Here is a 21,183-nt window from a genome sequence, read left to right on the forward strand (position 1 = left end):
CTCTCGGGCTGTGCGGATCCAGTCACATCTACATACGCAAGACCAGCTGCTCTGAGCAGCAGAATTCAAGGCTGCTGGGCTGTGCCCCCCATGTGATCCCAGGAGGGCACGCATCCAGCCATGTGCAACGCAGGAACACGAGCAAAACCTTTTACTTTTATCCAATTTTATTAAATTGGGCAGAGAAGTCTGAGCAACCCTGGCCCTCACCCGGGGGTGGTCCAGCACAGCTATTGTCTGGAGCTAGCAGAGCCCAGGGCCTTTGGACGCCTAGAGGAGCGTGCCTTGTCGATCGCTGGTTGAACTCCATGCAGACAGAGGAACGGGGCACTGCTGGGAGATCTCTCCGCAGCTCCTCCACAACATTATGCTGTGCAGTGGCTGTGGTCAACTAGGGTCTCTCAGGAGACCTGCTGCCGTCGCTAAGATTCAGCCACTGACCTGGAGTGCATGAGGTAAGTGCCAGCAGTGACCCTTTTGCTCAGCCCTACTTGAGTGTCAGTGTCCTAGCTCCCTTTACGCTCCAGTGGCGTCCCTTGCCCAGAGCCCTGGGGCAGCAATCAGCTAGGACTGCCAACTTTTTAATCGCACAAAACCGAATGCCCTGCCCCTTCCCTGAGGCCCCGCCCCCTGCTCGCTACATTCCCCCTCCCTCAGTGGCTTGCTCTCCCCCCACCCTCACTCATTTTCACTGGGCTGGGGCAGGGTGTTGAAGGGGGTGAGGGATCCAGGGTGGGGCCAGAAATGAGGGGTTCAGGGTGTGGAAGGGGGCTCAGGGTTGGGGTGCAGACTCTGGGGTGGGGCAGGGGATGAGGGGTTTGCAGTGCAGGAGGGGGCTCCAGCCTGGGGAGTGGGGCTGAGAAATGGAGAGTGTGGGAGGGGGCTGTGGGTTAAGGCAGGGAGTTGGGGTGTGGGAGGAGGTATGGGCTCTGGGCTGGGGGTGCGGGCTCAGGTGCAGCTGGGGATGAGGGGTTCAAGGTGTGGGAGGGGGCTCAGGGAAGGGGGTTGGGGTGCAGGGGGTGAGGGCTTTGGCTGGGGATACAGGTTCTGGGCTGGGGATGAGGGATTTCGTGTGCAGGAGGGAGCTCTGGGTTTGGGGGGGCTCAGGGCTGGGGCAGGGGGTTTGGGCTCGAGGTTGGGGCACGGGCTTACCTCCAGCGGCTCCCAGTCAGCAGGGCTAAGGCAGGCTGCCTGCCTGTTCTGGCTCGGTGCTGCGCCCTGGAAGTGTCCAGCAGGTCTGGCTCCTAGATGGGGGGCCCAGGAGACACCCTGTGCTGATCTTGCCAGCAGGCTCCGCCCCCCCAGCTCCCATTGGCTGCAGTTCCTGGCCAATGGGAGTATGGCACCGGTGCTTGGAGCGGGGGCAGCTCGTGGAGCCCCATGGCCCCCTGCCTAGGAGCTGGACCTGCTTGCTGCTTCTGGGGTGCAGCGTGGTGCCAGGACCGGTAGGGACTAGCCTGCCTTAGCCCCGCCAACCGGACTTTTAACGGCCCGGTTGGTGGTGCTGCCCGTAGCCGCCCAGGGTCCCTTTTCGACTGGATGGATCGGTCGAAAACCGGACACTTGGCAACCCTACAATCCGCTTCAGTTCTCTTCCCCAGCTTTGCAGTAGCTGCAGCCATGAGTAGCAGCAGTCAATAGCCTTTAAGCAAGTGGCATTCGGTATGAGGAGCCACACCAGCTCCAGCTGGTGCAGAAGACGCTGTATGGATTGTAAAAGGACTACTGCGGATTGTAGGAGGAGCTGGGTCTTTCATTAGGCCCTAAACTCTTTTGTTGCTGATGTACTTTTGGAAATGTTACCCCTTGTCCTTGATATTTCAAAGGCAGCCTGGCAAGGTCATTAGGAAAACTTACAGGTCAAGGCACAATTGAAAGAAAATTCTTACTCCCTTCCCCTCCCCCCCCCCCCCCCCCCAGCTGCTTTAATGTCACACTTTTCTTTGGCATGTGTTGGGGCGAAAGTTTGCCTGAGTAACCCGTGTACCTTCTGTTGTCAGATGTCACTGGTGTGGTGCTCTGCTCTGTCCAGTGTTGATAAGTCGGCTGTGTGCGTGTGTTCCCTCTGCCTGCTACCCCGGCTCTGCGCGGATCGCTGGCACGGCAAACCCCGAGAGAACCCCCAATGACCACGGACTCCGATAAGGTATGAAGACGCCCGGCCAGGTTTATTGCTAAATGAAACACAGTCTCTAGCTCCCCAGATCAGATGTCTACAGTTCTGCTCGGACATATGTGCTCCCTGACAATGGACCGGCTCGGTCAGTGACGGGACACTCCACTGCCCCCTCGGGTCCATTTTTATACATGGGTACAAACAAGTTACACCTCACTCTTGATGTATTGAGGTACCACCCCTCTACGCATCAAGGTGCCGCCTATCGCCTTGCACATGATGGTTCGAGCAAAGCAACCCCATCCATCATATTATCTCATATTATCCCTGTCTTTAGGGTGGGTCCGCACGTTCCTCGTTATCTCTGTGGAATGTGCTTGTGCTGGAGTGTTCTGGTACCAGTCTGGCACGTGTTGACCTCACTTGGGCCGAGTACCTCTTTAGGTATGTGTGTTTCTGCAGCATCAGCCCTCTTCTTGCCAGATCCTGTGAGCAGGGCCTGCCTCTTTTCTCACAGCTTTTTGTTTTATATCAGCAAAGCCTTGACCATTACTTTAGCTCAGGCCTTAGGCCTCTGATACAAGGACTTATGTTTCAGGACCTCATCTTCCTCCACCTTCTTCACCAGAAATGCACCAGCCCCGCCTTGGCGAACTTGGGTCATGACAGCTGCTTTGCCAAGACCCACAGTCTCTCCCGTCAAACCAGTGCAAACCCAGGTTTCTCCTTAAATTAGGGACAGGCAAGGTTTGGAGTTGAGGGTTTGGTTTTACTCCCCATAAAAAAAAGTGATGGAGTTTTGGTTCAGCACACTAGCTTATTAAGTTAGCCCTCATCGGTGCGCCCTACAATTCTCCTGTACATTAATGTGCCTAAGTGCCAGTGGCCAGATTTCAGAGCACTAATAAACCCACTTGTGGTCAATGGACTGCATAACCACCCAGCGCCTTGAATTAGAAATGGCAGGTACAGTGCTCCTCTTGCTGGGCCGCTCCAAGGCCTGGCTTTGTCGTCATGGGTTTCAGTAAGGCAGGGGTAGTCAATAGGCGGACCGTGGGCCAAATCCGGACCGCCAGACACTTTGGAACAGACCCTGAAATCTTATTTACTTATCATTATTGTTGAGCTTTTTAAATTATTTTTTTCTGGAGTCTGGACCTTGATACCTTTACCTAGAAATGTGGCTGTTGAGAGAAAATAATGGAACTGCCCCTGCCATAAGCTACAACCGCCCCACCCCCAGCGCTGAGGGCATGAGGATTTCAGTCTCACAGCTTAGGGAGCAGAATGCAGTCGGCGGGGTGAGCGGTTAGGCTAGTGCTGAATCTTCCCCTCCAGCGGACCGTATTAACGGTTTGTCCCCTATCCCACAGGCTCTGTGTCCAACTGTCTGAGATGCACTTGTCTTCTCCTCTCCCACCACTACATGCCATGTGTATCTGCTTGTCTTGACCTCCTTACTGCAGCACTCTAGGCTTGTGGATCACCCTCGCAGTGTCTTGCGGCAGAGAGCAGCCTAGCCAGAGCTGCTTCTGCTGCAGGGCTCCTTGGGTCTGTCACAGGTGTGGCCTTTCTGGTTGAACTGCACCTTGATCAAACCCCCTGAATATAGGTACAGGAGGGATTTTCTCCTGCCTGCTCTCTGGCACCTTCTCTGCTCCGGCTCTCTGGGGCCGAGCTGTTCTGCAGGTCATGGGGAGGAGGAGCCTAGGACCCGTGCTGGCCGTCCCCGCTGGGATCCTATGTGGGCTGTCAGGAAGGGAAGTGGAAGAACCGGGATATCCTGCTGCCTGATTCGCTGCCATGGTGTAGCCCCTTCTGCTGCAGCGGGTTCAAGTGAGCCAGCTCATCCTCAAGCATCTAGAGCAGACATGGGAACAAAGCATTTTGGGTTATAGGCAGCGTAGTTTGGAGCCCCTGGGCAGGCACTGGGAGTTGCACCACTAGGACCCCTGTGGCCACTGCCCAGTGAAGCCTGTTGGGCCCTGTCTTACAGCAAAGGCCCTTTCCCTGCCCTAGCAGGGACATTCTGGGTTCAAAGCAGCAGTTGGCAGATAAACGGGGGAGTCTCCACAGCCGCCAGCTAAGGCTGGGCTGGGCCTGGCGCTGGGGTGCCTGAAGCCCGGAGAGGAGAACACTGCTCTCGGCAGGTGTCATTCGAGGGTTCGATTGTGCCGAAGCAAGTGGGAACGTGTTGTGTGTGAAGGAGGGAGCAGGCTCGAGAGCTCTGCTGAGGTACTCTCATGGTCCCCGTCCCCCCCCCCCCCGTCTCTGCAGCATCGAAGCAGCTCCCAGGCACCAGCCCCTGTCCGGCAGGTCGGGGTCTGTCCCCCCCGCAGTACAGCTGGAGAAGCACGGGGAAGGACCTTGGGTGAGGGTCTGTGGCGCAGCTGGGCCTAGAACCCAAACCCCTTTTGCAGGGGTGCTCGGGGCCGCTGCCAGCCCCGGTGATGCGACGGGCCCAACGCAGGCTGGAGGCACTCAGCGAGGCTCACTTCTTTGCGGGTAACGAGCCGCTGTTTCCACTCGCTCAGCTCCAGGGTGTGTTCGTCGTCCAGCCCCTTCAGCTGCTTCTTCTCCTGTTCGACCAGCAGACGGAGCTTCTCGGTCTGGGAGACAGGCAAGGTGAGAGCAATTACACGCCACAAACGTGGGCAACGAGCGGAGACTGGGATCATGCCTAGGAAGGGCCCTGCCAGGCTCTGGGACTGTGCTGCTGACACAGATCAAACCCACACCAGGGCCCTTGGCACGGCCGCCAGGCCTGCAAACGCTGACAGGCAAGTGATGCCGGCACCTGCAAGGGCCAGCAGGACGGTCCCGCTTCAGAGGTGGCCGCAGGGCAGCGCTCTGTCCCATACCAGCCGTCTGGGCTGGGGGACGGGCGGGGGGAAGAGCCCCACACACACACATGCACCCCCCGTGTCCAGTGAAGGGGGAGGAGGGGAGCAGGCCGGCAAGTGGCCGGAGCACGGCTCGAACTCACCTGCAGCTGCTGCAGCTCGCTCAGGGTCTCAGCCAGACGCTGCTGCAGGTCCTGCAGCTGCTCCTTATGCTGCCGCTGCTGTAGCTGCCCCTCGGCTCGCTGGCGCCCCTCCTCCTGCTGCAGGAACTGCGGGGAGCAGGCCAGCACCCCGCGTTACACTCCGCCGCGCCAAGGGGGTCCGGGCCCGGCAAGGGCGCCACGGCGCGTTCTGCCTGCCTGGGGCGGGCCTGGGCCCTTCCTGCCAGCTTTCGTACCCCTCGCCCTGCTCAGCACGGCCCTCGGCCCCCAGGAGCAATGGGGAGAGGTCAGCTTGATTGACAGACGGACAGGCCAACGAGGGGGGGGGGCGCCCTATGTGTGAGCGGGAATGGCCTGGAACAGAGTGGGGGCCGAGCTAAGGAGAGAGCAGGGGCCAAGCTGAGCTGGGGAGCAGGGCTGGGCCAGCCAGAGAAGCAGCCCAGGGAGCAGACCTGTGCTGGGAGCAGAGCTGCAGTGCCCAGAGGGGCCAGAAAAGGCAGCCCCGGGGGCTGGGGCTGGAGCCATCCGGAGCCGGGTGCGGTGAGCAGCTGGACAGAGCGAGGGGGGGACTCTGGGCAGCCGGCCCAGCGCAGGGAGACGCCCCCAGCCCAGAGGCCCTGCAGGCCGGACTTGGAAGGGGGTCGTAACCTTGCCAGCGCGGGAGCGATGCTGGGAAGAAGGGTCCTGCCACCGAGAGCCTGAGGGTGTGTGGCCACCGCCAGAGCGAGTGTCCGACCCACAGCCTCCCTGCCGCTCAGCCAGGGCCTGGGCAGGGGCTGGGATGTGTGAGGAACAGACTGAACTGCCCTGACATCCCAGATCAGCTGGTGGTGACGTCCCCGGGCCACAGAGCGGGTGTCGGGTTTTCCTTTAGCCTTTCCCCCTTTTTTTTAATTGGTTGCTGTTTAGTAAATCGTATTTGCTTTGAACTGTGTAACAATCAGTGCAGAGAGAGCACCCCGGCGTGGGGACACCCTCGCCCCTGCCCAAGTAACCACGACCAGGTTGGGGGTCCAGCCCCCAGGAATCCTGGGTTCAGCCTTGTTGGGGTTCTGAGGACTCTGCCCCACAGGAGAGTGGGAGGGGAGCCCTCGAGGTCAGGCACGGCTCTGGGTAAAGGGGGCGGGAGCGAGCCAGGAAAGTTCCCCTCGCTAGCAGGACCATTCCCCTGCTTCCATGCCGCTGGCCAGATGCGGCATCCCCCTGCAGGAGGCCCGAGGCCCAGCTGGCAGCCTCAGCGAGGCCATTCAGAGCGGGACCCGGAGGCAGGTGCCATATGCTGGGGGTTCAGTGGCAGGCCAGCTGCTGGTGGCTCATCACATGGACTCTCTCGTCCTCTCCCCCCCTGCCCCCCCAGCAGAGGGGACATACTCCAGCCACGGGGTCACTCGGCTCTGGGCCAGGAGCTGTGCAGGGGCTCTGTCCCTGGGCCCACAGCCGAGAAGGTGTCGTCCCCTCCCTGGCCCCCAGGCATCTCCCCTGTGATGCGGGCTCTGCGCTGGGGGCAGCCTTTGGCCAGGCTGGGGCCCTGCTGCCTGCTCTGGAGCAAGAGCTTGGCGGGAGTGGGGCCTGCTGGGGCTCAGTACCTGCTTGGTCCTGTCCTTCTGCTCAGCACCCGTCACCTCCTGGATCTTCAGACTCTCCTTGAACAGGGCGAGGCGGAGCTTGGCATCCCCGCGCTGGGTTTTCAGCAACTGCGCCTGCTGCTGCACCTGCTGGTTCCTCAGCTCGTCCAGCAGCAGGAGGTGGAAGCGGCTCATCCGCTCGGTTTCCTGGCGGAGAGGCGGGCGCGAGCGTCAGGGGCCGGCCACCGGGACGGGACAGGCCCAGCTGCTTAGGAAGTGACCCTGGGCTGTGCATCGCTTCCTCCTGCTTGCTGCCTTCGCGTGGCGCCAGTCTGCGTTAGACATGGCCCCACGCCGGGGGCAGCAGAGTTCTCCCCTGGGGGCTCCCCCTCTGCCGCGCCTGGATGGGGGGCGGCGTGCTGGAGCTGTGCTGAGGGGCGAGCCTGGCTGCCGGGCTCCCTCCTGCCCCACCCCAGGACCCTCTTTCATCCCTGCCCCAGACAGGAGCCCAGCCTGGGTTAGGACGGGAGCCTGGGAGGAGGGGGAGGGCAGGGGCAGGGCAGCGGAGGGAGGAGGCTTTGTGGGGAGGGAGAGCTCTGCTCCGGGGCTGACCATGCTGCCCGCCCAGGGCTCCGGCGTCCCACTGGCCCAGGTGGCTCTAGTCCTTCCCCCTTGGTACTGGCCCCACCTGCATCCCCCTGGTCCAGCCTACGTTGGTCCCAGGGCCCCCGCCCAGTTCCGCTGCAGCGCTGATGGGAGCCCCGAGGCCTCACCCGGCCTCGGGTACTGCAGAGGGGCCCGCGTTGGTGCTGCCGACCACCCAGCAGCCAGCCCTGCACTCACCTTCTCGTGCCGCTTGCTCAGCTGCTGCCGCTGGAGCGAGTACTGCTCCTTCGCCTGCTGCTTGAAGAGGTGATACTTCTCCTGCAGGTGCCCTTGCTCCATGCTCCACACCACGGCCTCCCGGGCTGGGGAGGGCAGAGACGTGCACTCAGGTCCCTGGCCTCATCCCGTCTTTCGGCAGAGTCCCACCGGCCCTCCTCCCCTACCGAGCCCTCGGCAGTCCCCTGGCCCTCCCTCAGCGGCAGGCATGTCTGGTGGGTTTTGCCCTGGGCAGTGAATAGCCACACGACTCCCAGGTGTAGCTAAATCCCCAGTGCCATGCAGCCCTGCTGCCCCTTCTCCCTCAACACCAGCATGAAGATGAGGGTCTTTAAATACACTAGGAGGGGGTGGGCAAACTTTTTGGCCTGGGGGCCGCATCTGGATGGGGAAATTGCATGCAGGGCGATGAACGTAGGGCTGGGGAAGGGGGTTGGGATGTGGGAGGGAGTGCGGGGTGCAGGAGGGGCGCGGTGTGCAGGAAGGGGCTCAGGGCAGGGGGTTGAGGTGCAGGAGGGGGTGTGGTGTGCAGGAAGGAGCACAGGGCAGGAGGTTGGGGTGCAGAAGGGGTGCGGCAGGGGGCTCAGGGCAGGGGGTTGGAATGCAGGGAGTAGTTCAGGGTGCAGGCTCTGCCTGGTGCCACTTACCTTGAGCGGCTCCGGGGTGGCAGTGGTGTGCAGTGGGGCTAAGGCAGGCTCCCTGCCTGCCCTGGCCCCGTGCCATTCCCGGAAGTGGCCAGCGTGTCCGGAAGTGGCTCCTGGGGGTGGGGTGTAGCAGGTGGCTCCACCGTGTGCTGCCCTCGCCTGTGTGTACCACCCCTAAAGCTCCCATTGGCTGCGGTTCCCTGTTCCCAGCCAATGGGATCTGCAGGGGGCAGTGCCTGCAGGCGAGGGCAATGCACAGAGCCTTCTGCCCACCCCACCCCCCCTCGCCCAGGGGCCGCAGGGACATGATGCCAGGCCATAGGAAGCCTGCCTTAGCCCTACTGCACCACGGGGCTGGCAATCCCATGGGCCGGATGGAAAGCCCTCATGGGCTGGCTGTGGCCTGTGGGCCGTAGTTTGCCCTCCCCTGGGCTAGGAGCAAGGGAAAGATGAAGGAAAGTGCAAGTCCTCCTCTTAGTGGGGAAGGAGAGCTAATCAGTGATGACAGCAAGGAAGCTACAGTAAAAAGTTTAACAGTGACCAGCTACTCAATAATGTTAATTACTAACAACCAGGGGAAAGGAATTCAAACCGAAATAGGGAAAGAACAGGTTAAAGAATAGTTAGATAAGTTAGATGTATTCAAGTTTGCAGGGCCTGATGAAATTAAGGAACTAGCTGAAGCAACCTCGGAACCACTAGTAATTCCCTTCAAGAATGCAGGGAGGTTGGGGTGAGGTCCTAGAAGACTGGAGAGAGGCAAACACCGGAAAGGAGAACAAAACAGGCCCCAAGGAATTATAGACCACTCAGCCTAAATTTGAAACCTGGAAAGATACTGGCACACATTATTAATCAGTTTGTAAGCACCTGGAGGATAACTGGGTTCTACGGAATAGTCAGCATGGATCTGTCAAGAGCAAATCATTCCAAACCAACCTCATTCCCTTCTTGGACAGGCTACGGGCCTAGTGGATGGGGGGAGCGGGAGTCGTGAGCTATTTTGGGTTTAGTCAGGGTTTTGACACAGTCCCACGTGATATTCTCATAAACAAACGAGGGAAATGTGATCTAGATGAAATTACTATAATGTGGGTGCAAAACTGTACTCAAAGAGTAGGTATCAAACCGGGAGGGTGTGGTGTGCTTTCTGCTTGACTGAAATATACCGCATGGTCTGTTTGTTTTGGGGACTGTGGGCTGAGCCTAGTGGCCTGCTAAGCAAGGCTGAAAGCTTCTTATTGAGGCTTTGATCCCTAAGCCTGGTAGCACCCATCAACCCTTAAACGGGGCGGGGCTACTCAGGAAGACCAGGGGTTTAAAAAACTCACTCCTTAGCGACCAGGATTGGCTCACAGGGAAGTTTTGCGAGAGAGTTCTCCAGGTGAAGGAGGAGCGATTACGTGACCCTGGGGGTACGTTTGTTGTCTGTAGTGTGTGTGTTTGTGCTTGTTTTAAAGGGGGATTGTGAGGGGGAGCTAGATACACTTAACATTCTTTAAACTTAAAACCAAAACCACACCCTGATGAAAACAAAACAATAACAAAGGAAGGAGCTTCAGGAGTCCAAAGAGAATCCAGGCAGAAGTCCAGCGAGAGAGTGGGGGCTACCCAGCTTATTGCACCCAATGCAGCATGTGTGATTACCTGCCCTATGGGCAGATGCTGTATCTGTGCGTTCGGTGCAAGGAGCTCCTGGCCCTCAGAGACCGTGTACGGGCTTTGGAGACCAGAGTGGCTGAACTGGAGGAGCTGAGGGAGACAGAGAGGTACCTAGATGAGACTTTCCGGGACACAGTAGAATGGTCCCACCCCCGGTCTGACAGCCTCTGTGCTGTTGAGGAGGATGAAAGTCTCAGGGAAAGAGAACATCCAACAGGAGCAGAGGGAAACAATCCCATATTTGGGACCCTCCTTCCAGATGATGATGTGGTTTCCTCTCACACTGAGGATACATCTCCGGGGGAGGAAACTCCAGTTATTAGGAAGAGACAGGTAATAGTTATGGGGGATTCGATCATTGGAAACACAGATAGCTGGGTTTGTGATGACCGGGAGAACCACAGGGTGATTTGCCTGCCTGGTGTGAAGGTTGCAGATCTCTCGAAACATCTAGATAGACTTATGTGTAGTGCTGGGGAGGAGCCAGTGGTTGCGGTACATGTAGGTACCGATGACAAAGGGAAAGGTAGGAGAGAGGTCCTGGAGGCCAAATTCAGACTGCTAGGTAAGAGATTGAAGTCCAGGACCTCCATGGTACATTCTCCGAGATGCCCCCAGTTCCACGCCCAGGGCCAGTTAGACAGGCAAACTGCAGGGTCTCAATGCGTGGATGAGATGATGGTGTAGGGAGGAAGGGGTTACATTTATTAGGAACCGGGGAAACTTTTGGGAAAGGGGGAACCTATACAGGAAGGATGGGCTCCACCTAAACCAAAATGGAACCAGATTGCTGGCACTTAAGATTTAAAAGGGCAGTTTTTAAACTGAGGGCTGGGGGAAAGCCGACAGGTGCGGAGGAACATGTGGTTCGGACAGAGACATCCCTTAGGGGAGGGTCTATTAATGGAGATTCTCTATGTCCTAGGAAGGAGGAGAGGATGGAAGATGATGAAATGCAGATAGGATCTGATGAGAAACAGTCAAATGAAAAAAAGTCCCGTTCAATTACATCATGTAATGGCAGACAGCTAAAAAGTGACAAGTTTTTAAAGTGCTTATATACAAATGCTAGAAGCCTAAATAACAAGATAGGTGAACTAGAGTGCCTTGTATTAAATGAGGATATTGATGTAATAGGTATCACAGAAACTTGGTGGAATGAGGATAATCAGTGGGACACAGTAATACCAGGGTACAAAATCTATCAGAAGGACAGAACAGGTCGTGCTGGTGGAGGAGGGGCACTATATGTGACAGAAAGCGTAGAATCAAATGAAGTAAAAATCTGAAATGAACCAAACTGTACCATAGAATCTCCATGGATCGTAATTCCATGCTCGAATAATAAGAATATAGCGGTAGGGATGTATTCCTGACCACCTGACCAGGATGGTGAGAATGACTGTGAAATGCTTAGGGAGATTAGAGAGGCTATAAAAATAAAAACTCAATAATAATGGGGGATTTCAACTACCCCCATACTGACTGGGTACACGTCACCTCAGGACGGGATGCAGAGAGAAAGTTTCTTCACACCTTAAATGACTGCTTCTTGGAGCAGCTGGTCCTGGAACCCACCAGAGGAGAGGCAATTCTTGATTTAGTCCTAAGGGGAGCACAGGATCTGGTCCAAGAGATAAATATAGCTGGACCGCTTGGTAATAGTGGCCAGAATATAATTAAATTTAACATCCCTGTGGTGGGGAAAACCCCACAGCAGTCCCACACTGTAGCATTTAATTTCAGAAAGGGGAACTACACAAAAATGAGGAAGTTAGTGAAACAGACATTAAAAGGTACAGTGCCAGAAGTAAAATCCCTGCAAGCTGCATGGAAACTTTTTAAAGACACCATAATAGAGGGTCAACTTAAATGTGTACCCCAAATAAAAAAACACAGTAAGAGAACCAAAAAAGTGTCACTGTGGCTACACAACAGAGTAAAAGAAGCAGTGAGAGACAAAAAGGCATCCTTTAAAAAGTGGAAGTTAAATCCTAGTGAGGAAAATAGAAAGGAGCATTGAAGAACAGCTAGCCGAAGACTCAGAAAGTAATAGCAAACATTTTAAAAGTCCATCAGAAGCAGGAAGCCTTCTAAACAACCAGTGGGGCCACTGGACGATCGAGATGCTAAAGGAGCACTCAAGGACAATAAGGCCATTGCGGAGAAACTAAATTAATACTTTGCATCGGTCTTCATGGATGAGGATGTGAGGGAGATTCCCACACCTGAGCCATTCTTTTTAGGTGACAAATCTGAGGAACTGTCCCAGATTGAGGTGTCATTAGAGGAGGTTTTGGAACAAATTGATAAACTAAACAACAATAAGTCACCAGGACCAGATGGTATTCACTCAAGTTCTGAAGGAACTCAAATGTGAAATTGCAGAACTAATAACTGTAGTCTGTAACCTATCATTTAAATCAGATTCTGTACCAAATGACTGGAGGACAGCGAATGTGACACAAATTTTTAAAAAGGGCTTCAGAGGCGATCCCGGCAATTACAGGCCAGTAAGTCAGACTTCAGTACTGGGCAAACTGGTTGAAACGATAGTGAAGAACAAAATGGTCAGACACATAGATGAACATAATTTGTTGGGGAAGGGTCAACATGGTTTTAGTAAAGGGAAATCATGCCTCACCAATCTACTAGAATTCTTTGAGGGGGTCAACAAGCATGTGGACAAGGGGGAATCCAGTGGATATAGTGTATTTAGTTTTTCAGAAAGCCTTTGAGAAGGTCCCTCACCAAAGGCTCTTAAGCAAAGTGAGCTGTCATGGATAAGAGGGAAGGTCCTCTCATGGATTGGTAACTGATTAAAAGATAGTAACAAAGGGTAGGACTAAATGGTCAGTTTTCAGAATGGAGAGCGGTAAATAGTGGTGTCCCCCAGGCGTCTGTATAGGGACCAGTCCTATTCAACACACTCATAAATGATCTGGAAAAAGGGGTAAACAGTGAGGTGGCAAAATTTGCAAATGATGCAAAACTTCTCAAGATAGTTGAATCCCAGGTAGACTGAGAAGAGCTACGAAAGAATATCTCAAAACTGTGTGACTGGGCAACAAAATGGCAGATGAAATTCAATGTAGATAAATGTAAAGTAATTCACATTGGAAAACATGCATCCGATGAAGTGAGTTGTAGCTAACGAAAGCTTATGCTCAAATAAATTGGTTAGTCTCTAAGGTGTCACAAGTACTCCTTTTCTTTTTATAAACCCAACTATACATATCAAATGATGGGGTCTAAATTAGCTGTTACCACTCAAGAAAGAGATCTTGGAGTCATTGTGGAGAGTTCTCTGAAAACATCCACTCAATGTGCAGCGGCCGTCAAAAAAGCGAACAGAATGTTGGGAATCATTAAGAAAGGGATGGATAATAGGACAGAAAATATCATGTTGCCTCTATATAAATCCATGTTACGCCCACATCTGGAATACTGCATGCAGATGTGGTCACCCCATCTCAAAAGAGATATATTGGAACTGGAAAAGGTTCAGAAAAGGGCAACAAAAATGATTAGGGGGATGGAACAGCTTCCGTAGGAGGAGAGATTAATAATACTTGGACTTTTCAGCTTGGAAAAGAGATGACTGGGGGGATCTGACTGAGGCCTATAAAATCATGACGGGTGTGGAGAAAGTAAATAAGGAAGGGTTATTTACTCCTTCTCATAATACACAAGAACTATGGGTCACCAAATGAAATTAATAGGCAGCAGATTTAAAACAAACAGAAGGAAGTATTTTTCCACACAACACAGTCAACCTGTGGAACTCTTTGCCAGAGGATGTTGTGAAGGCCAAAACTATAACAGGGTTAAAAAAAGAACTAGATAAGTTCATGGAGGATAGGTCCATCAATGGCTATTAGTTAGGATGGGCAGGGATGGTGTCCCAAGCCTCTGTTTGCCAGAAGCTGGGAATGGGCAACAGGGGATGGATCACTTGATGAGTCCCTGTTTTGTTCATTCCCTCTGGGGCACCTAGCATTGGCCACTGTCAGAAGACAGGACACGGGGCTAGATGGACCTTTGGTCTAACCCAGAATAGCCGTTCTTATGTATCTAGTGAAGTCCTGCAGGAGTCAGTCCGAGGTCCGGTGCTATTCAATATCTTCATTAATGACTTCATTAATGGAGAGGAAAGTACGCTTATAAAAATTGCAGATGACCCCAAGCTGGGAGGAGTCACTGGCACTTTGGAGGACAGGATTAGAATTCAAAATGACCTTGACAAATTGGAGAATTGGTCTGAAATCAACAAGATGAAATTCAATACAGTGAAGGGCAAAATTCACGGAGGAAGAAAAATCAAATGCACACCTACAAAATGGGGACAAACTGGCTAGGCCGTCATAGTGCTGAAAAGGATCTGGGGGGTTGTCGTGGATCAGAAACCCAATATAGGTCAGCAATGTGATGTAGCTGTGAAAAAGGCTACTATCATTCTGGGGTGTATTAACAGGAGAATCATAGAATATCAGGGTTGGAAGGGACCTCAGGAGGTCATCTAGTCCAACCCCCTGCTCAAAGCAGGACCAACCCCAATTTTTGCCTCAGATCCCTAAATGGCCCCCTCAAGGATTGAGCTCACAAACCTGGGTTTAGCAGGCCAATGCTCAAACCACTGAGTTATCCCTCCCCCTGAAACACATCCTCACAGAGGGCTTGTCTGGGATATGAACCCGGGACCTCTCGGACCCTAAGCGAGAATCCTACTCGAGCATCGTATGTAAGACATGGGAGGTAACTGTCCCGCTCTATTTGCCATTGGTGAGGCCTCAGCTGGAGTACTGTGTTCAATTTTGGGTGCTGCACTTCAGGAATAATGTGGGAAGCGGTGCAGGCCACAGGGACATGCTGGCCACCACTTCCCGCAGCTCTCATTGGCCGGGAACAGCGAACTTCAGCCACTGGGAGCTGCGGACGGCCATGCCCGCGGACAGTCAACTTAAACAAAATGTCTCACGGCCTGTCAGCGGATTACCCTGATGGACCGCGTGCCGAAGGTTGCCAATCCCTGGTCTAGGTTTACTTGGTCCTGCCCCAGCACAGGGGCCTGGACTTGATGACATCCCAAGGTCCCTTCCAGCCAGACACTTCTCTGATCTCTGCATCTCAGCCCTTATCCCTCCCAGAGCTCAGCTCTACCTCTCCTGAGGCTGTGGATCTTGCTGACGCACTCCCACTCGATAGAGGTCACTTTCTTCTTGTGCTCCTGGACGACTTTCTGCAAGGCCAGGTTTAGCTCCTCCTGCTGCTGCTGCAGAAATCTCTGCTCCTGCCAGAGGGAAACGTATGGGTCTGGCCCCAGAGCAGCCAGATTCTTAAAACTATTGCATCCTATTAACTCATCAGCTGGCTAGTGCAGATTCCCCAGATCAGCTGCCCTGCCCCCGTTTATTGGCCTGCTTATCTCAAGTGCCTGGGGGTCAGTACCCATAGGGCTAGTGGGGCCATTCCTGCTCATCGGCTCTGACCGCCTGCATCAGCAGGGCAAGGAATTTCACACAGCAATTCCTGCCTCAAGCCCAGGTGAGGGAGGGTGTTCCACACACTCCTTGCTAGCGGGCATCTAGATGTGGATATTGACTAAACATTAGAAGAAAGCCTGTTCGGACGGAGGCCAGCTCAGGTTTGCTGTTACAGTGTCTATGCAATGGAGCTCATGTCCTGAGGCTGGGGCTTTTCCACGGGCCGAAGGGGCTGCAGTACCCCTCTTCCGCCTTATGGAAAAGCCCAGCTTTGCAGCTAAACGAGAACAGCGCAGGCCTAGGCTGGGATCTCTGCCCTCTGGGCTCCAGTCATTATAAATCCTGCCTTCGTGCTGGAACAGCAATACCAGGACCATCATGGGACCCACAGCATGAAAGTAACCCCAGCGGTAGGTGCAGGGAAAACTTGCCACCTGAGCTTAGATGACATAGGCTCAGTGACCAGGATTCTTATAGTCCGGGAAAGGGATCCTTGGATCCTATTGGCTAAGCGAGAGATGCATAGATGTGATTGGCTAAGTAGGAAGGATGCTTAGAATCTGAGCAGCAGGATTCTTGGATGTCATTGCTTCAGACAAAAGACCCGTAGTTCCCATTGGCTCAGGGGGGAGGAGAAGGGGAGGGGAAAAAGATCTCTAGGTCCCATTGGCTCATTGGTATTTATTTAATTAAAAATATTAAAGAGGTCTCTATCAGATTCTGGGGGGTCTGTCACTTCCCTAGGTCCCCCTGGCTCGGGGGCAAGGATCCTGAGTTCTCATTGGCTTGGGGGAGGGGGAGGATCCCTAGTTCCCATTGGCGAGGGGGAGGATCCCTAGTTCCCATTGGCTCGAGGTGGGGGTGAGATCAAGGCCCCACTGGCATGGGAGCAGTAGGTTCTGTGGGTCTGGGTCTCCGCACATGGGGTACCTCTCTCCTGTTGCCCCTAAAGGCCGACAGCTTCTTGCCGTAGTCCTTCTCCTGCAGGGCTTTCAGCCGCTTGGCCTCATCGCGTAGCCTGGCGGTGAACTCGTGCTCCTGGCGCTCCTGGGCCTGCCGATGGTGCCGCTCCAGGCTCTCCACCTCGCGATCATAATACTGCTTCTTACTCTGTGCGTGTGCAGAGCAGGAAGCTTACGTGCCTTTTCCTCCCACTCACCGAACCAAACAATGTAGGGGAAGATAAGAAGGGCCGAGCCCCAGACAGCGTCAGCCTCTCTACATTGCAGGGATTGCAGTTTCGAGGCTAGCACCTGGCCCCACTTCTGTGCTTCTGCCACACGGGGTGTCCTGGAGGAGCTGGGCAGCCACACAACGCTGGGGACACAAGCCAGTGCATGTCTCCAGCGGGACGGTGAGCACTGCGCAGAGCACAGCCCTGTGCCGGCCAGCCCAACGGTTTTGGCCAAGGTGGGCGTGTGTCCCGTTTGCTCTTGCCCACTGGACCGAACAAGATCAAATGGGACAAATACCCACCTTTGTCAAAAACGTGGGGTGCAGAGGAATGTGCAGGGGGGAGGGCGATGCCAGCCCCACACGGGGCACGGGGGAGGCAGGGCTTGGGCCGGGGGCAAGCAGGGCTCGAGCGAGAAATGATGCCAGCCCTGTGCAGGGAGGGGGGGCAGGGCTCGGGCCAGCCCCACGCAGGGAGGGGGACTCAGGCGACCAGCAACACCGGCCCCGCATGGGGAGGAGGGCTTGGACGAGCAGCTCGGGCCAGGGGGCTTGGGCGAGTGGCTCAGCCTAGCCCTGCACCGGGGGGTGGGGGAAGGGACCTTGGGCTAGCCCCATACGCGGTCCTGTTTTCCCTTCGGGAAGTATGGCCACCCTAAGCATGTCCCATGTGTGGTCTGGAGCGGTGCTGGATTGGGAGCTGGGAACAGGGGGGATCGAGGCCTGTGATGATTTTCAGTTCTCCAAACTCTGAACTGCATATGACTATGCCATGGAGATGAGAGCAGTCGCACCCTGCACCAGGGGCCGTGGGCCTGCCAGCCTGGCAGCGCCGCTCACAGGGCCCGAGCTGACAGCAGCTAAGGAAGGGCTGTTTGTGGTTACCGTCATTTCCTGCTCAATGTGGCGGAACATCTGCTCCCGCTGCTGATGGAGCTTCTGCTCCAGCTGGCTCTGGGCTCGCTGCTCTTCCTTCTGGAGAAGGCGGAGTTCATGCAGCTCCTGGCGCCTGGCGACAGGGAGACAGACCCACAGAAATGGCAATGGTGGGGAGATGCCTTGGCAAGCAATAAGCAACCTCCTGAAACTTCAGCCATTTTCAGAACCAAACTTGACCCGGAATGGTTTTTATTTGTCTCCTCAGGTCAGACTGGCCCAGTTCTGGCTCTAGCCACAAGAGGATCACTGACAATTTCACAGGGAAGCCAGCTCTTGAGTTTAACCACAAGTTTGCAAACTCAACTGACGTCAATGGAGCGGTGCCACTAGAGAATCTAGCCCTGCGCAGATATAGAAATCCCCTGCGTTTGGAAGGTTTCCTGCCTCTTCCCACTGGAGCTGCAGATTGGCAGGGTGGCTGCCACCCTGAGTGTAAATGGGGCTATAGAAAAAGGTGTGAAACCTGTAGACCAAATTCATCCCTGGAGTAACACCAGCGTCTTCAGTAACTGGGATGCAATAAATGCGAACATGCATGAGGATTAGAGACGATCCTGCGCACACTATCCTTTACTTATGATGAGCTACTGCCCATAACAACAAACAATGTCCAACATTTGTACAGAGACGTCCCTCCCAAACTCCAGCATGCTGTCTGCAGACGTCCCTCCCAGACCCACCGCGCGCTGTCTGCAGACGTCCCTCCCAGACTCTGCGCTGTCTGCAAACGTCCCTCTGAGACCACACCCCAGCACACGCTGTTGCCAGATGGGGGTGCATTAGTGGGAGGGACAGCTCAATGGTTTGAGCATTGGCTTGCTTAAACCCAGGGTTGTGAGCTCAATCCTTGAGGGGGCCATTTAGGGATCTGGGGCAAAAATTGGGGATTGGTCCTGCTTTGAGCAGGGGGTTGGACAAGATGACTTCCTGAGGTCCCTTCCAACCCTGATATTCTATGAAAACAGAAGATCACTTGCTCAGTCAGTCAGTGGCAGAGTTGGGAGCAGAATCTCACCCTCCCCTCTCATGCTCTAAGTCCCGTGCTTCTCACCCTGCCCAGGTGATGTTCCCTTTTCTGCATCATGACTTGCCCTTCCCATCTCCTATTTAACAATATGGGAAGGGCAGGATGCTCTCAGCCCCCACCCTGAGAGCCCCCGCTGTAATCCTTCGGCTATATCCCCTCCCAGTCAGCCAAGTGCCCCTTACCGAGCTGAGCGCATCTTCTCGCCCTTTGTATCCACCTCACCGATGGTCTTTGAGGTTGTCACGCTGACCTCCTTCCCATCCACAACAAACTTCCTGGTTTTCCTCACTGTTCTTCTTAGGGAGACAGCCTCCTGAGACCACAGGCAGGGGGTTATGCTCACAACAAGCCTAGAATCCTCTCATTCAAAGAGCTAAACCCAACAAAACAGCTGATATGGAGGCAGTTTGAACCTCCACCACATAATTCCACTTGCTTATGTTTCTTTCAGCCCAGGGAGAATTAACACAGGCACATGCTCTGTTCTTACTCAGGGGAACTCCCAGCGAAGCCAAGTCACAGCCTGAGCAAGGACTGAGTAAAATAAAAACTCATAGACTTTAAGGCCAGAAGGGGCCATCGTGATCATCTAGTCTGACCTCCTGTACATCACAGGCCACAGAACCTCACCCACCCATTCCTGTAATAGACCCCTCCCCTCTGGCTGAGTTACTGAGGTCCTCAAATCACGCTTTACAGGCTTCAAGGTACAGAGAATCCACCATTTACACTAGTTTAAACCTGCAAGTGACCCACGCTCCACGCTTCAGAGGAAGGCGAAAAAACTCCAGGGTCTTTGCCAATCTGACTTGAAGGAAAATTCCTTTCTGACCCCAAATATGGTAACCAGTTAGACCCTGAACATGTGGGCAAGACTCACCCAGCAGATACCTGGAAAAGGTCTAGTGTCCCATCTCCAGCCTTTGGAGATATTTTCTGCGAGCAGTTGCAGATCGGCTACATGCCATTGTAGGCAGTAATACCATCCCATCCCCTCCATACGCTTATCAAACTCAGTCTCGAAGCCAGTTAGGGTTTTTGCCTCCACTGCTCCCCTTGGGAGACTGTTCCAGAACTTCACTCCTCTGATGGTTAGAAACCTTCATCTAATTTCAAGCCTAAACTTGTTGATGGCCAGTTTATAGCCATTTGCTCTTGTGCCAACATTGGCCCTTAACTTAAATAACACCTCTCCTGCACTGGTATTTATCCCTCTGATGTATTTATAGAGAGCAATTATATCTCCTTCAGCCTTCTTTTGGTTAGGCTAAACAAACCAAGCTCTTTGAGTCCCCTCTCATAAGGTAGGTTTTCCATTCCTCAGATCATCCTAGTCGCCTTTCTCTGCACCCGTTCCAGTTTGAATTCATCTTTCTTAAACATGAGAGAGCAGAACTGCACCCAGATGAGGCTTCACCAAGGCCTTGTATAATGGTACTAACACTTCCCTGTCTCTACAGGAAATACCTCGCCTGATGCAACCTAGGACTGAATTAGTCTCTCATGACTACATCACATTGGCAACTCATAGTCATCCTGCGATCGACCAGTAGACCCAGGTCTTTCTCCTCTGTCACTTCTAACTGATACCCAGTTTATAGCAAAAATTCTTGTTGTTAGTCCCTAAGTGCATGACCTTTCACTGTGCACTATTAAATTTCATCCCATTTCTATTACGTCAGTTTTCTAGGTCATCCAGATCTTCTTGTATGATATTCTGGTCCTCCTCTGGATTGGCAATACCTCCCAACTTTGTGTCATCTGCAAATTTTATTAGCACACTCCCACTTTTTGAGCTAAATTCATGAATGAAAATGTTAAATAAGATTGGTCCCAAGACCAATCCCTGAGGAACCTCCCTCAAGCCTGACAGTTCACCATTCAGTATGATCCACTGTAGTCTCCCCTTTAAGCAGTTCCTTACCCACCTTTCAACTCTTGTATTAATCCTCATCTTCTCCAATTTAACTAATAATTTCCCATGTGGAACTGTATCACATGCCACACTGAAATCCAGTCAGATTAGATCCACTGCCTTTCGTTTGGCTAAAAAATCAGTTACCATCTCAAAGAAGGAGATCGGGTGGGTCTGGCACACTCTACCTTTTGTAAAACCATGTTGTATTTTATCCCAATTACCATTTACCAGTATGTCCTTACCTACTTTCTTTCTCTTTCAAATTTGTTCTAAGACCTTGCATACAACTGAGGTCAAACTAACAGGCTTATAGTTTCCTGGAATACTTTTCCCCCCTTTCTTAAAAATAGGCACTATATTGGCAATTCTCCAGTCATAGGGTATGACCTCCCGAGTTTACAGATTCATTAAAAATCCTTGCTATTGGGCTTGCAATTTCATGTGCTGGTTCCTTTAACATTCTTCGATGGAGATTATCTGGGACCCCTGATTTGATCCTGTTAAGATGTTTGAGTTTGACTTCCACCTTGCATGCGGTAATTTCTACTTCCATATCCTCATTTCCATTAGCTACCTGCCACTACCCCTAAAATCTTCATTATCCTAATTGAAAACTGAGGCAAAGTATTTGTGTAGGTGTTGGGCCCGGCCTAGATTATCTTTAATCTCCGCCCCATCCTCAGTGTTTAGAGGTGCCACTTCTTCTTTCCTTGTTTCTTTTTATTTATACAGCTATAGAATCTTTCACTATTGGTTTTAATTCCCTTTGC

The 21,183-nt window shown here is 53.6% G+C and overlaps 1 protein-coding gene across 1 annotated transcript in view; it reads right to left on the minus strand.

Annotated features, from left to right (window-relative positions):
* Positions 1-2,142: 2,142 nt before the first annotated feature.
* LOC125626444 (uncharacterized) overlaps positions 2,143-21,183 on the minus strand; it is a 46,240-nt gene continuing 27,199 nt past the window's right edge. The window contains exons 10-18 of the mRNA XM_048829427.2: positions 18,678-18,808; positions 17,415-17,538; positions 16,287-16,466; positions 15,034-15,163; positions 7,529-7,653; positions 6,707-6,892; positions 5,103-5,228; positions 4,612-4,725; positions 2,143-3,976 (exon numbers count right to left, since the gene is read on the minus strand). Of these exons, the coding sequence (XP_048685384.1) occupies positions 3,869-3,976; positions 4,612-4,725; positions 5,103-5,228; positions 6,707-6,892; positions 7,529-7,653; positions 15,034-15,163; positions 16,287-16,466; positions 17,415-17,538; positions 18,678-18,808 (1,224 nt within the window). The 3' untranslated portion in view covers positions 2,143-3,868. The remainder of the gene's footprint in view (positions 3,977-4,611; positions 4,726-5,102; positions 5,229-6,706; positions 6,893-7,528; positions 7,654-15,033; positions 15,164-16,286; positions 16,467-17,414; positions 17,539-18,677; positions 18,809-21,183) is intronic.

Source organism: Caretta caretta, chromosome 26 (genome assembly GCF_965140235.1).
Source record: "Caretta caretta isolate rCarCar2 chromosome 26, rCarCar1.hap1, whole genome shotgun sequence".
NCBI lineage: Eukaryota > Metazoa > Chordata > Testudines > Cheloniidae > Caretta > Caretta caretta.